Source organism: Homalodisca vitripennis, chromosome 3 (assembly GCF_021130785.1).
Source record: "Homalodisca vitripennis isolate AUS2020 chromosome 3, UT_GWSS_2.1, whole genome shotgun sequence".
Classification (NCBI taxonomy): Eukaryota; Metazoa; Arthropoda; class Insecta; order Hemiptera; family Cicadellidae; genus Homalodisca; species Homalodisca vitripennis.
In genome coordinates, this window is record NC_060209.1 from 176,348,518 (window position 1) to 176,364,622 (window position 16,105).

The 16,105-nt window shown below is 32.1% G+C and overlaps 1 protein-coding gene across 1 annotated transcript in view; it reads right to left on the minus strand.

Annotated features, from left to right (window-relative positions):
- Positions 1–5,667: 5,667 nt before the first annotated feature.
- Positions 5,668–16,105, minus strand: part of LOC124358487 (lipase 1-like) — a 31,807-nt gene continuing 21,369 nt past the window's right edge. The window contains exon 6 of the mRNA XM_046810780.1: positions 5,668–5,750. Within this exon, the coding sequence (XP_046666736.1) occupies positions 5,668–5,750 (83 nt within the window). The remainder of the gene's footprint in view (positions 5,751–16,105) is intronic.

Below are 16,105 nucleotides of genomic sequence, written 5' to 3' on the forward strand. Positions count from 1 at the left end.
ATCCTAAATACAAGATTATTATCAATGAAGTACATATGAAATCGTTAAGCGTTGATTTATAATTTACATGGAAAAGGTGATATAAATGTAAACGTGGTTGTGCGAACGTACACTATGTGAATGTACAATGTGCAAACGTATACTGTAAAAACTTACACTTTTTGTGAATTAATCAGACATGAAACGTGACGCTACATGTGAGGCTTTGTTGTGAGTTTGAAAATCGCGTGTTCTGTAATTAAATCACTGTGTTGTTCTATGTTGTATGGGAACAATCCACAAAAAAAGTTGTTTTGATATCTCAACAGTTGGCTCCCTGACATGTGTTTTACCAAGACTGTGTGCAGCTTTATTGTACACAATCCCCCTCATTCTTAGTTTGACATGATTCTTATGTTATTTGCTTTTTGTGTTTTTTTATTAGTGTGTTTTTCATAGTAGACAGTCTTAGTGAGCCGCAGTATAAACAGAGTAAAGTAATTTACAGTTCTACTAATTTGAAAGTTAAGAAGGTAAAAGGTAAACTCGCGGAGAAACTCATATAACTCTTGTAATGTCAAAGTACCAAGTAAAGTGTTTCATGCAGTTAATCACTGTTGTAAATAAAAGTATTACGGGAATTTTTCTAGACAATACCAACGCAGTCTGTTTGATTTCATTTTATGGCGGACAAAACAAGTCCCTCCAAGATTCGTTTTTAACAAAATCTAAAAATATGAACATTAGTACTGGTCAAAAAAGCCAATACGGAACACATAAGAGTATTTTGTTAAAATGGTGACTTATCTACTAAGGTTTGCAAAAAATAAGTTCTTAAAGCTTGTTTAAAATATCAGTGAAACGCAAACCAGTTATTCAGGGAAGTTGGAAGACGTTGGATTTGAAGAAAGACGGCGATCACATGACAATCGCCCACACAAAATGAAAAGGTAATGTTCTAGAGTTAATGGGACAACATCTAAGTATGTTTCCAAGTTATCATATACATTATAATGGTCATAAATCAAAACTAAGATACTTTGAAAATCCTAACTAACCCCTCAAAACGTTGTTTGAAATCGTTCTAAGAATACTACCGTAAGAGTACATATGAAGGCCTGCGTCTTTTTTACGCGAAGTACTTTGAAATGTTTAAGGAGCATTTCCGTTACGGATTTACTAAACCAAAAAATGAAATTTGTGACTTTTGCACTGAATTTGAAGAAAAACTTAAACGAGACCCAAACGACGCGTCCAAAGTGTATCTTCAAGTACACGAAAGAAAATTCCAACTGCGTAAACAGCTAAAAGTTGAGTATATCGCGAAGACAAATTTAAGCGAGCATGACAACTTTATAACACTGATTGATCATCTTGTTTTGTGACTTAACTATAGACAGAACTATCCGATTCCTCGCCTTATGTAATTCTCAATTTTACAATCGAATGCTCTGGCTGTACGATTTTAACGTCGATGTTTACAATGGTGACTCATCTTAATTTAACTGTCATATGGAAACCCATTCCAGGAAGAATAGAAATTCCGTAGCTTCTTCTTTGCTTAAAAAAAAAAAAATTCCATTATCTGCCTTTTTCCGGCATAGGCCTCAAAGTTAAAAATTAACTATCATACTTATAAAACTATGAAAATGAATTTTTTAAAGAATATTTTTAGTGTCTAAACATGTTGTAATACGTACAAACAATGTGTAACAGTTTTGGTTTATTCTTCAGGTAATCACTCTTTATAACGATGAAGGATGATATCCTATAGAATCAGAGTTAAGTCATTCATTTGATCTATCGAAAGTCATATCAAAGTTAGTGATATGACAATTTTTTTTTTTTTATTTTTTTTTAAGAAATAAAACAATGTTGACAAAGTTTTATTTTACATTTTTATTTCTCAGCTTTAATGAATATTAAAATACGTCCAACTGCGGTATTACGAGAACAGCATATGTACACTGTACAGCTTTGTGTTATTTAATTGTTTTACATTTAAACTCATTATAAATACATACCGAATATATTTTATTGGTCAAGGTCGCAGTTTGTAATTCAGATCAGGGTAGTAGTACACTGTAATATATGTAATTGTGAACTGCAAAAGAAATTTACACATAAGGGAAAAAGTGGATTTTTTTTAAAGTTTGTTTAAGAAAACAAATAATATTGAAAAAGTGTTATTTAACATTTCATTACTCAGTTTTAATGAATATTGAAATACGTATAATTTATTACTTAATTGTTTTACATTTGAACTCATTACAAATAAATACAGAATATATTTTATCTGTCTACAATTGTGAGAAGTGTTGTGGGATCGGATGTCACATCTACAGATAGTAATCATATGATTGGTGAGAAAATGGATGCATCATCATCCCATACAAAGTAGAAATTCTTGTTGCCACTGCTACATGGGGTTGAATTTATGATGTCCACATTCAATTTAGGGTTAGTTGACATAGAAATTCCAAAGTACAGAGCTAAGGTTGTATTGACTCAGGGATACCGTAGTATTGACAGTGCTTTGTAGAGTACAATATTTGTGTGAGGAAAACAGCACTGAATTGAAGGGTTGGGTGGAAGAAAGGGGGTAAGTCACATTTTGCCACTTTTGAGAAAAATGGACCTAAAGTTTTTTAAGTTATAACTTTTGTATTTTTTTATTTAATTCAGCCCTGAAAACGGCATTGGGAGGGAAAGATACATACATTTTTTGTGGCAACACTACTGGTAAAAATTCAAATACTCCTTCCTACTAAATTTTCAACTTTTCTATCACTTACCCCCTTTTTCCACTTAAAAAGGGGGTACTTGGGGAATGAAGAAGGGGTTAAGTACTGTAAAATAATACAAAGATATATTATGTAAAAGACAGAACTTTATTTGAAATGTTACCTTATGGAATACCTTTAGATAAGATTGTTGCACAACAACAAACTCTTAACAGTGTAAAATACTCTATGAAAAGGTAACTTATCAGTCTTTTCGTGTTGGTATAAAAATTGTAACTAAAATCTAGTTTTAAAATACAAAAAGGCTCAATATCTATTTAAAAAGCTTAAATGAACTTAAATGGAGAACACACCTTATCTCAATGATAAACTTGGTAATATGTAAGTCTTTCTTTTGGTAATAAAACGGTAACTAAAATAACTAAAACCTAGTCTCATTCAAAAAGGCACAATACTATTATTGTTTAATGCTTGAAAGAAGTTAAAAAGAGAACAGTGTATTTTAAGTCGTCTTTCCTCAGCGATAAACTTTACACAGTAAAAAATACTGTTGTTAAATACAACATCTAAGTATTTATGCCTTCTCTTGTAAGCTATTTTAAAAAAACAATAACTAAAGTCTACTTATAAAAAATTACAATCTTATTATTATTTTAAAGGCTTGAAATAGGTTAAGAGATATTAGTCTATTTTATTAATTAATCAGTTTTCTCATTGGTTCAATGTAAAACTTCTTTGTCACTTTTCTTTACTCTGTTTCTTTCACTGGTCACTCTTTGTTTATCTGCCCTTCCTCATTTTCTTCTGATTCTTTCTCCCGGTACCTGTTTTCTTGTTCTTCGAATTACTCTCTGATAAAACCACTTATATTCTCCTTTAACCATATTTAAGTTGTGTTTTCAAATTGTTGAGTTTCTCTTTGGTTACAGTCCCATACCGTTTTTTCCTTACTTTCAATGTAAACATTCTTAAAAACATTTTCAGACAATGTTCGATGATCATTCCCCTTCTTATTATATGCTTTTGTGCCTTTTCCTTTCCTGCTTTATCAGGGACACCTTTTTAAATGGTGTGTTTTCATCATAGATCTCTTTGTATAAGTAACAACCGAATTCGTCAACCCTTATCTACTTTATTCCGTCACGGAATCTGACACTCTCTTCCAGAAGATCCTTTTTACTTTGTTTTAGGCCCAGTTTGTCAGCAAATCCTTCAAAAATCTCTAAAATGAGATGACATGTCTACAAACAAAGTTTTTCTTAACTGATTTAGATATGATTTTCTCGGTACTGATTTGGCACATATACATTTTCTTGTTTTCTGAGTTCTTTTTCGATGCGACCCAAAATCACGGTCTGAATCCATATAGCTATGGCCAACTTCCGGAATTATGATCGATTATCTTTGAACATTTTTTTGGCCACCATGTACTGATAAAAAGATCAGTAAGAAGTTTTTATTTTGTCCTGTGCAAGAATCCGACCATATAATTAAGTGGTCACAATATATTAAGGTTGTATCTAGTTCGAATAAGGTGAAGCAAGGAGCTTGCCACTTCATTACTGCCCCGATTCACAACATCTTCTGTCCAAGTGCAAAAGTCAGTTTTTTCGTCTCTTTAGTAATAATATGTACTCCTAGGTTATAAAACCAAAGCTGTCTCAAGTAAAATGCTTTTTGACGTTGTTAATTTTGGTAGTGGCATGGTTTGCTGCAAGTCAACAATCATGTAACACACTTTTTCAGTCACTTTTGCTTTTTCCCTGTCCTTTTTCTGAAGTGCAAATGCCTCTTTATAGTTTTCTTGATGTTCTTCTGTATTTTCTCCTGCATCACGTGTAGAAAACAGGTGTCACTTCGTGTATGACCAAACGACAAATTAAAAATCTCTGTTGAATATTCTTTGGTAGAAACTGACTTTTTACTCTGAAACATTCGGGTTTGTTTTCAAGTTCACATAAATCTATATATAAACTTATGCATTGTTTAGGAATATTAAGCAATGGAGAAAGATACTTTTTGTAGGCGTTAACACTTCGAGAATAGTGCGAGGACTCTGAAGGAAATGATTTTATGTGCTCTTGAATGTATCTTACAACATCAATAGGTACTTTGTGAGGTCGGGACATATGAAAACCTCTTTTGTCTGGGGGAGCTGCACTGATTCCATCTTTCATTTTTTCTTGTAGTAATTCAATTTTCTTTTTTCCTATTTGAAAAAGGGAACATAAGGCTTTCTTGCAAACTCTTTTATCTTCATTGTTCTTACGGACATAAAATTGGTAAGACTGACTTTTCTTTTTAGAAATGTTTTGCTTGGACCTATCTACAGGCACAGGTACGATAGATTTGAACAAACAAATTATTTTTTGAATTAGTATCTAGCTTATAAAAACTAGCGAGGGATCTCTTTTCTGTCTTCAATGGAAAAGTTGTCATTACACTTAAACCTACACTTTTCATTGCATAAGATACCTTCATTAACTATCTTTTCTTTTATAACCAATCCTTTATGGGTTACATAGCTTTTTCCACACTCCCTGGCAAGTTTAGCCTTATTTTCTTTTCCAAGTTTCAGGCATAGGAAGTCTCTTTCTAGATTGTTTTTTTGTGGCAGATTAAATATTTTAATTCTCTTCTTGTGTGGTTCAATGACGTGTTCTTCACATTGATTGTCAATAACCTCGGATTGAGGATCCCGGTTGCTTTTGTCACATTGTTCGGCAATTTCAATGCTAAGATTAAGGCATGTAGATGTATTATTTTTTCTTGCCTTTTTTTGGAAAAGATAACTAGGCCTATCACTATCACTATCTGTACCTGGAATGATATCTTCGTCACTGTTATGTTGAAAAGCACATTTACGTTTTCTCGTTTTTTCTTTATTCTCTATCTTGACTTTCCGTGTGAAACTTTCATCTTCATCACTGGATGGACAGATTGTTTAAGTCAGGTCAGGTTGATACTCTTCCTGTCCATCACTGCTGAATAATGATCTATCACTGCCAGATTCTATGTACTCCTCCTCTGAAATCAAACAAAAACAAATTTGCAAAGAAAAGAATAAGAATAGAAACAAGTTTTTATTCCGAGAATACATATAGCCTAAAGTTTTTATTGACTACAGTTTATAGAGTGTACTAGTAATATTAATTTTCCTGGCCACATACAAACAAATGTTTTAGTCTAGCCTAAGTGATTAACAGATCATCAATATAGATGACAGCTTAGCCTACTTCGAGAATAAAAATTTCAGAGTAATCTGAAAAGTATACAAGAAATTGTTGGCATAGTTCAATTTAGGATCGTAAAGATTATGCCAAACGCTACCTGTAACGAACAATCAATACATTTTACTAAATAGGTTTATCAAACACTATAATGGGATTACTCCATAACTTTACTTTTCAGAATGGCAATGCTATTCTAGATTTAGGAGTGTTACTTAGGCCTAGGTCTAAATTGCTGTTAACCTAAACTGCTTCTGGAAAAGACCTAATAACTTAAATTAAGTATTATGGTAGAAAATTTAAAAAATTATATTGTTTTAGTAACATCGCTTACCTTCTAATGGCTCAAATAATCCATCTACTTTGTTGTTTTCTACACCATCTTCTGCACTTCTTAGGTTTGAATCATCATTATTACTGTGACATACTTCATCCTGGGTTTCAGAATATTTGGGATGCACTAGATTTTAGAGCATTAGTAGCTAATGCAAGTATGATATCCGCCCTGCGTGACATTTCAGCTAAAATACTTCACTGCTTTACAAAAAATTGGTGTTTACATTCACATCTAACCTCAACCACAGATGATGACAAACCAACAATAATCATCTGTTCTTTAGTGGATAAAGGAGGCAAGTACATATAGAGTACTGGATATAAAAAGGGTTAAGTGCACATAGAGTAATGGAAAAAAAAGGGGCAAGTGCGCAAAGAGTAAGTAGATGAAGGGGGTAAGTGCAATTTTAAGTGGAAAAAAGGGGGCAAGTGAAAACCACTTACCTCCTTCATCCACAAACTTTGAGTTCAGTTTCTGCACTTACCCCCTAAATTCAAAATAATATCTCAGCTGTTACTGCAGTTAGGACAATGGGACCCAGTGTACCAAATACAGTATTACTTACTCCCTTCATCCATACATCTAACTCAATTTCGAAAAAAATGTTACTTACCCCTTCTTCCACTCAACCCTTCAATTCACGTTCCGAGTGCAGCATGGAAAGTCCATAAATAACGCATTTCATATAATTAAATATGTGAGTTTTAATATTGATACATCGACTAAATAAGTCAATTCAGTGCCAGATTACATTCAGGTTAACAATTTTAATAGAAAACCCAATAATCATATTAATTAATAATTGTTTCCTTTCAAAAATAGTATCACAAATAATTTTACAATATAATCTAAATTTACTGTACCTGTATTATTAAAATGGTTTGTTATTGTATTTAGGTTACACAAATGTTATATTGTACCCGATTAATACAAATATATAACTAGTATGTACTAAACAATCAATTATTAGCAGTAAGACAATAATTTTGTATACTAATGTACATTCGTGATAGTATAATAAGGCAATCCGGTCAGATAAGATCTGTCGAAAGAATGAGGAGTAATCTCCTCTTTTGCCTGGAACAGCGTGGTGTAAATTATAATTTAAATGAGGTCGAAAGTACTTTGTTTGTGTAATATGTAAAAGAGTTTATGGTAGAATAACGCTGTTTATTGGTAAGTAAGATTTTTGTTGTAAATTAGCTTAAATAATTAGTTTTGGTACTGTATATTCAATGCTCACTTGTTTTGGCAGATTGTCTCTAAAAGTCTGTCGTCCATTTTTGCAACCAGGTCGATGCCGGTGAATGAAATTCAAAGTTTTTGTAAGGTTTTGTTTAGAGTGGATAATTTAGTTACAAAATATATTAGAAAACATATTTAGAATATAGTTGTAAAATTTAAGAAGGTTATATTTTACTCTCTAGAAAGTACGCTTAATGGAATTCATTTTTATCTCATTCCAGGTACGTTTTACCATTATTGAAATAACTACTTATAGTTTAATAATAATTTATTGTTTAAAATAGTAGATTGAAAGTCTGATGAATTTCTATGTATTACTAATGTATTACATCATACTCAGAACTACTAATTATTTGAATTCACATTCGTAAAGTAAAAATCAAGGACGAAAACGTATTCCAATGTAATGTCTCTATAGAAGACATGTTTACAGAAGCGTAATAAGGATACAAGATTATTAATTAAATTGCATAACTCTTAAAATAACGTTTAATATTAGTGTGTACCTTTTAAAAGGAAATGACAATGTTTTCGGAGATAAGTAAATATTTGTAATATCTAGAACTGGGTATTGCGTTCTAGTTATAAACCCTGCAAACACAGTTTTGCTAATATTTAAATTATAAAACTAATTCATTTTACATTTGGAAGTGAAAAATTTAAGTAGTTAAGTTAAGTTTCAAGAGTTTTTTGACAAGCGTTGTATATTTTTATTTGTTGTTCATATTTATTGTGTCAATGTCAAATTTAAAAGTTGCACTTAGAAAAATACATTAAATCTGTTATATCAAACTAAGTTTCACGCTTATTTTAACCAGACATTGAATTTAGGTTTAGGGTTACTGATATTCAGAGAGAGGCGAATATATTAGTTGCCAGTTGAGTATCATCCATCAACAGAGGAGTGCCCTACAGCTTACAATGGCTTTACACGAGAATACTCGTATGTACAGCTTTGTTTTGTGTACCGTTCTGAGGTTCAAAACAAATTTTAGTTTCAAGCGTTGTACCCCGATTACGTCTCTACGAATATGCTCAGTCAGTTGGGACTCGTAAATGTCAGGCGATAATAACGATCTTTCTTGCCAACCCAAATGTAGAATTTTAACAAAAATCAGAAGAGTTGGAAGTTTAAAGAAACAAGGTCAAAAGGTTGGAAATATATTACCGCAGTGGTACAAACCAACGGAACTACAGTTTTCTCTCGATTACCTTCTTTGGATAAAAAGCGAGCTAAAAAAAAAACATTATGGTTGCCTGTAAAGTCGGTTTTACGGGCGAAGATTTTACGTGACAACGTCTTTTTCTCGGTAGAATATTTATTGATATGAATATTATTAAATTGCACAATAGGAACAAGGAATTGAATGAAAATAAGAATTGCACAAATCTTAACTATAGAAATATATTTTGTTTACTAAAACATTGTACATAATTTGAAATTAATTAAAATTTGTTATTGTAAATGGTAAAGTTGAATAAAACATTTACTAAAATTGGAATTTGAAATTCTTGCTAAACACAGTTAAATTCTAACTCCGCGCGTGGTGATTGGTCGGTTTAGTTCGTTTGTTTGGTCGCACTGTTATGACAGGTTAGAGGTTATAATTTGTTATTTTAAATGTTTGACTAGCAATACGCGCTGTTTCTTCTCAATCGACTGAATTACGATTGATTGCAGAGTGATTTAAACTAATAATTTACTTAACACTATCAACATTTGTCAATAGTATGACATAACCTATAAACTCAGTTTCTCAACTTTTGTGTCAATCTAGCAATTAATCAATCAATCATAGTTTACGATAATGAAATATCAGTGTACAATTATTTACCTTTATTGTTGTAGTTGTTGTAAATGACGAATCTAAGCACTCCACATTTTCACGTTTAAACATAGTTATCTGCTTTATCCCGTGCGGCGGACCCACAGTTATCTGCTTTATCCCGTGCGGCGGACCCACTGGACGGGCATCGTAACGTTACCGGGCGTTACACTTTTTCATGAGTGACTCCGAGCCGCAACTTAATTTAAGACGTTGTCACGTCAAAAACACGACGTATACAGTCAGATAATATATAAAAATGCCTATTATTATAAGCGTTTCTTAGTACATTATAACTGATTTTGTTTCCACTTATCTTCTTTAACTGATTGTTAAGGGTATGTTACGATGTGCGATAAATGTTATGTTCTTTTTAATAAAAATGAATTATGCGTTTGAAATATTGAACTGAAAATATTTAAGGTACCAAGAACTTCAGGGGAGGGAGTGTATACCATGTGTGGACCAAGGTATACCGATAAAATGTAAAAAATATTAAATGAAACTAATCAATTTTGAAAGAATAACAGGAATTCGGACATTTGCCATCGTTATATGTTGCAAAATGTATTACACTACGTTCGAGGATTTAAATCTACTCTCTTCGTCAATTGTAAGAAAGTTATGTATAAAAGGTACTTAAACCTTGTGGCAATGGACTGCCATTAAAATATTTTTTTAATCGTATAAGACAACAGCTTGAAGTCCAGAGGGGAGATAATTAACCCAGATATTGTCACTTCCACGGATGCATATCACGGGCACGAGAAGTAAAGAGCTCAAATACACGTCATACCAGCACAAGCTAAAGTGGAATACTGTATGATAATTTTGTTAGGTATGATATTTTTTATTTTTAGCGGCAGTCCATCACCGTTTTATGTAGACTTAAAAGTACTTTTATGCATATCTCTTGCACCTCACGAAGAAGGTACATTCAATACTCGAAGCGTAGTATTATATATTTTGTAACTAAAAACTATTCAGAAAATGTCCAAAATAATATCCTCTGAAACCTCTTTCGTCAGTAAAATTAATTTTTAATACATGTTCTTGAATATTATATTAGAATTTTAAAACGATACGAAACGTGCCGTTGTTTGTAATTTCGGATGTAAGCAAATAATTGCGCTTAGTACTGGGTTGTAACCTGAAAGATTTAATCTAGTTGAATTAGTACAAGTCTAGTAACGAAGTAATCTGGATGCTTGTCTCTAACAATACCAACCCCAGTGCACGCTGATTGGCTAGAGAATAAGAAGTGGAAACACAATCGTGAACAGATTAGATCGAAGTAGTACGTTAAGGTACATTTACACTGGTACACATGAATGAGAATTTGTGTGATACTATTGTCTGGATACAAGTTTAAACATTGGATATTGAAATCACACACATGTACACTAATATCTGAGCATTTACACAATCCCACGTCTTGGTTGTGCAAAATTAAATAGTTATTTTGTAAAACAAAAATTAAAGTTCATTGTAAATATTGATTTTTTTCTTAAATTTAATTTATAGTAGTGTGGTATATTGGAAAAAACAATTTTAAAACTTTATATTTATTTTACTTATATAAGTCATCAAGTACATTATGATTGATAACATGATTTTCGCCACAGGTAATTTACTGACCTGCTCTTTCGGACATTTCATTCCTTTTAAATCTCATGTTGGGATATGATTCAATCGACTACAGTTATACCTGTTCTCCTCGATGGTTCAATCCTATTTGTACTGGTAGCATGTCTTGGGATGTTCGTTGAATATCTTTTCAAAGACTGTTGGACACCGAACAATGTTTTAAGTATGAACAAAACTTTGGAACTTTGGAACAATTGTTTAGTTTATTTTTACTAATTGAATATGTCTTAAAGAGATTTTTATAAATTGACTAGTGACTAGTATATGTTTTTGTAGCCACGAATATAAGACCTAAAGTGATATAATTCAGAGTAAACTAAATTAAAATATATCAATTAGCTTTGCGATTCAACTGGGAAACTAATTAAAAAGTTCCTTAATAACTTATTGTTATATAAGAAAATAGCACCACTCTACTAGTTTCTCAGTGGCTTGTTTGTTGGGTTTAAATTGGTCTCTAAATTTTATAATTGAATACGAGTATTTGGTTACTTTTTGAAATACATTTTTTGCATATTGTTGATGAGCTGGTTAAGAATTTGTGATAGTTTGATTACTAATAAAATAAAAAAAGTTATATTTTAATATGGTTCTAATATATTAACGTATTTACTAGTAGTAAATTAAATGGAGCTTAAAGTGATTCGTTCCTTGTACCATATCCAAGAATATAGGAGTTTATTTGAAATAAAGTAATTTAATTAAAACGTTTCTTCATAACTCGTTTCCCTTGCGCTATGACGGCTGGTGAGGACAGAACGGCCACAACCAAACAAAATTTTATTCCTCTGGCATGTGAACTGAAAATTTTCAATTTCTATTTGGAAAATATTAACTCCCTCGGTCGAAAGTTTAACTCCGGGGGGGGGGGTTATCTACCTTGGATCTAAGCTCCAAAAGAAAACGTATCAAAAGACCAAACCTTGGGCTACAGATTGTGTTGTAGGAACCTTCTTCTCTCTATCCCGACACGATAACATCATTCATAATAGCACCCTTCATAAGCAATGAGGTTATTACAATTTCAGGAACATTAAGTGGGCCTCTTACTATTTCCATGAATTAAGCACAGTTTAATGCACAAACACAAAGAAACAATGTCTAACAAGAAGTTTAGTAGACGAGTAATACAATCAAGCAGCAAGCAGAAGACTACTTAAATCATCATCCTGTAAATCCTTGTCACTAGTAGTAAGCGTGCACTAATCTGGAAATACCAGAACTACTATCTGTAGAGTTAACTCTAACTGGGAAAACGTAATCTAGTTTATATCAAAGGTTGATTGATTCCACTTATGTTTGATCAAAGAGTAACTTGTTTCGTTAAGGGCTTTGAATACACATAGTATGAATCAGTGACTCTTCGACTCTAATATAACGCATATGAATGAATTTATTTTACTTTATGAAAAAGGACGAGCTATTTAAATACCGAGTGGCATGTTTGTAAAATCACTTAAAGCTTTTGTTTTGCTTATTGGATGAATAAAATAAACCATCAATGTATATTTATATTTTACCAGGTTACATAACATTATCGATGATTGGTACCAAGTAAGGTATGTAAAAATTACTTTTAATCATTTACTTAATAATTTCCCTAATTATCTATAATTGAATAAATAAACACAGTTTTTACTTACAAAGGTAAACATATTGCATAAGAATGTTTACAAAAATCTTATTTAGATTGTAATCCAGCAGACATTATGGGTGGAGATCTACATGTTATGTGAATTATGTTAACACAATACAAGGTATAATGGCCAGGAAAGTGTTTTTGCTGGTACTATTATATAGTATTTCTTTCTGTTTGTGGAGAAATAAGTGTAACGAAATTCACACCGACGTATGACCTACATAAAGCGAAGCTAAACTGCTGTGTGTAAACCTGGGTCTTGGTATACAGGCTGGAACATTAATTATGGCTGGGTGTATCTCACCTGTACTCCTCACCTCGATAACATTATGTCTGGAGCTACCTGTTTCACGAATCTATTAAAATACTCTAGCAAATGTTCAATGATCTAGGTGCTAGATTCTAGCATCTCGAAATTAAATCAGCTGGTTCAATGTGAGTGATAAACAACAATTAGCGTATGTAAGGTGTTACGATAAACAATAATCAGCTTGAGTAAGATGTTAAGAAAAACAATAACTGGCTTAAGCAAGGTATTGCGGTAAACAATAACCAGCTTGTGCAAGATGTTACGAAAAACATTAATCGGATTGAGCAAGCCGTTACGATAAACAATAATCAGCTTGAGGAAGCTGTAACGATAAACAATAATCAGCTTGAGTAAGGTGTTACGATAAATAATAATCAGCTTGTGCAAGGTATTGAGATAAACAATAATCAGCTTGAGCAAGCTGTTGCGGTAAACAATAATCAGCTTGAGTAAGGTGTTACGATAAACAGTAATCTGAGAGAGCAAGATGTTTGATAAACAATAATCAGCTTTTGCAAGTTGTTACAATAAATAATAATCAGCTTTAGCAAGCTGTAACGATAAACAATAATCAGCTGGAGTAAGGTGTTACGATAAATAATAATCAGCTTGTGCAAGGTATGAAGACAAACAATAATCAGCTTGAGCAAGCTGTTACGATAAACAATAATCAGCTTGAGCAAGCTGTTACGATAAACAGTAATCTGCGAGAGCAAGGTGTTTGATAAACAATAATCAGCTTGTGCAAGCTGTTACAATAAACATGCAGTTTATAAAACAACCAAACCTTCATACTTTGAAAAGTCTTCAAATTTGTAATTAATACCAGCATTATCGTTTTACTAATTCATACTTTATAATCACTTATACTGCTTACAACAAGGTTATACGAAATAAATATTCTACAACAATTTCACCGCCACTTGGCTCGGTGGGTTACCGTTTGCATGTTGTGCTAATGTTACAAAAAGTTTAACTAGAATTACAACTGACTAGGTCGCTTGGCACTTTATTAACGTGCATGACTCTCACATCTTAAAACTAAATTTGCACTGGAAAAAATTAAGCAAATTATGGGAATCAAAATAAAATTGCTAGTTAAACTAGTGGCAAGAGCTCTCAAGATTGGTGATTGATAACTTGAAAGTGAGAAATTGAGATCAGTGTCGGACAGGAAAACTGTCAAGTTCTAACACCACCTGTGCTCTGACCAGTGTTGTACTATTTGATCGTGAGAAATTGACAGCAGTGACGGAATGGAAAACTATAAAAATATTAATATAAAAGAAGCCGTCCAAAATTAGAACACAAAAGTAAGTACAGTTTAAATTCAAACAAAGTCAATGTTTCAAAATAATTCGAACTAACAAAACACAAATTTTAGTGAAAAACATTTTTATATTTGAGAGATAAAATTGAAAAAGCAGCAGAGAGAATTAGCAACTGAATTGTAGAGGAAGAGTTCAGGGACGTATTTCAGAGAGCATAAGGAAAGTTGCCACTTTTCTAAATATAAACGAAACCGCAGTGAGACTTACAATATACAGCGATTCTAAATAGCCATTTCACTTAAATATACATGTATAGACTCACTCTCCACAGACGTTGCTGTTTACGTGTAGTATTCAAAATACTCGTTCGTTTATTTAAATGTCATCTAAAGATGAAGTTACATTTTCAAGAGGAAACTCTCGGAAAGTGCTTATTTACGGGCAGAACAGTAGTCATTCACCAGTGATTAGTTCTTATGAGTTCATTTAAAATGTATGGAGAACTAATATGTATAATTGGGTCTCCATATTCTTGTTGTAAAGTTCAACTGAAAACAAGTTCTTGGGCTTATTAGAAAAAGCCCCAATAGAATGGTTACATGATGTACCACTTGCAAAAAGACTCGTTACGTTTAGCTTGATGACGCACCAATAATTTCAGTAACTAAAATTACGTTACTAATATTCGTATTTCATATTAAGTCAATGCTGCGTAAACCCTTTGAAATATATTAAGTGTGGGGAGCTGTTAGATGTCAGGCTAGAACCTCCTAGATTCGTGGAACAACCTGAATATTTTGGTGTGTAAAACAGCAGCATTTCCAATTTCAGTGTTTAAGGAAAAATACATTTTCCTACATTTAAACATGTTATTTACGTAATAATTATTCCAAAGTAATTGGTTACAGGAATGCAAGCTTTTAATGTTGTAGTAACCTGTAATTAAACGTAACTTCTCTTACATAAAAAGAACACTTTCCACGTGTAAGAAAACCTAAACAAATAGTAACTAGTGGTGTTCAGCTTATTACATTTTAATAATTCGAGTACTAGTGGATGTAGTAATACCTTTTTTTAAGTATTGTTAAAACACACATCACATTTAACTAATGACGTGAGCTAGACATTTTCAATTTTAATTTAAAACGTATAAGAACTTAATAATAGTCATAAAGAAAATATTCCTAAAATTGGAAATCTTGATTGATGAATAAGATGGAATATAATCCGTGTCCATGTGTTTTAGAGTTGTAGTTGAGAGATTCCATGTTTGATAGGTTTGTGGTGTAGAGGTGATACCTGTGTTCATATTTTACTTTGACATGTATATTTTTTAATACTAATGTACTAATGTCTATAACGTACTGTAACTATTATTTCTCTTATTATGCTGATTAAACTTCCAATACATACCTACAGACTTTGGAATGTTAGCCTGAAAAGGGCTAAGAATAAAATCACCTATTTTAATCATCTTGCTTATATTTAAAAATATAATTACATTTACTCAAAACCTGTTTAGGAAACACTTTATTGAAAATGCATAATACCTAGAAATACCATTTTATCATTGCATCGTTTTGTCAATAATTTGCCTTTTCAATAATTTGCCTTTTCAATTTATTCATTGAAGAACTAAATAAGAAACTATAAAGTAGAAGCGAGAAATGTTCTTGAGTCTGCCCTAAACGTATAACAGTAAACTCTCAACCTATATAATATAGACTCTTATAGTATAAAGTTTTATATTAGTTTACAGAAAATTCTCTTCAACCGTCAAGTTAAGTAGAAACATGTCCATGTTCTGTTCTAATAACAAGAGTTAGAAATTCTGCCTTGAATTGTACTCGTACTCGTGTCCGAATTGTATGAGTACT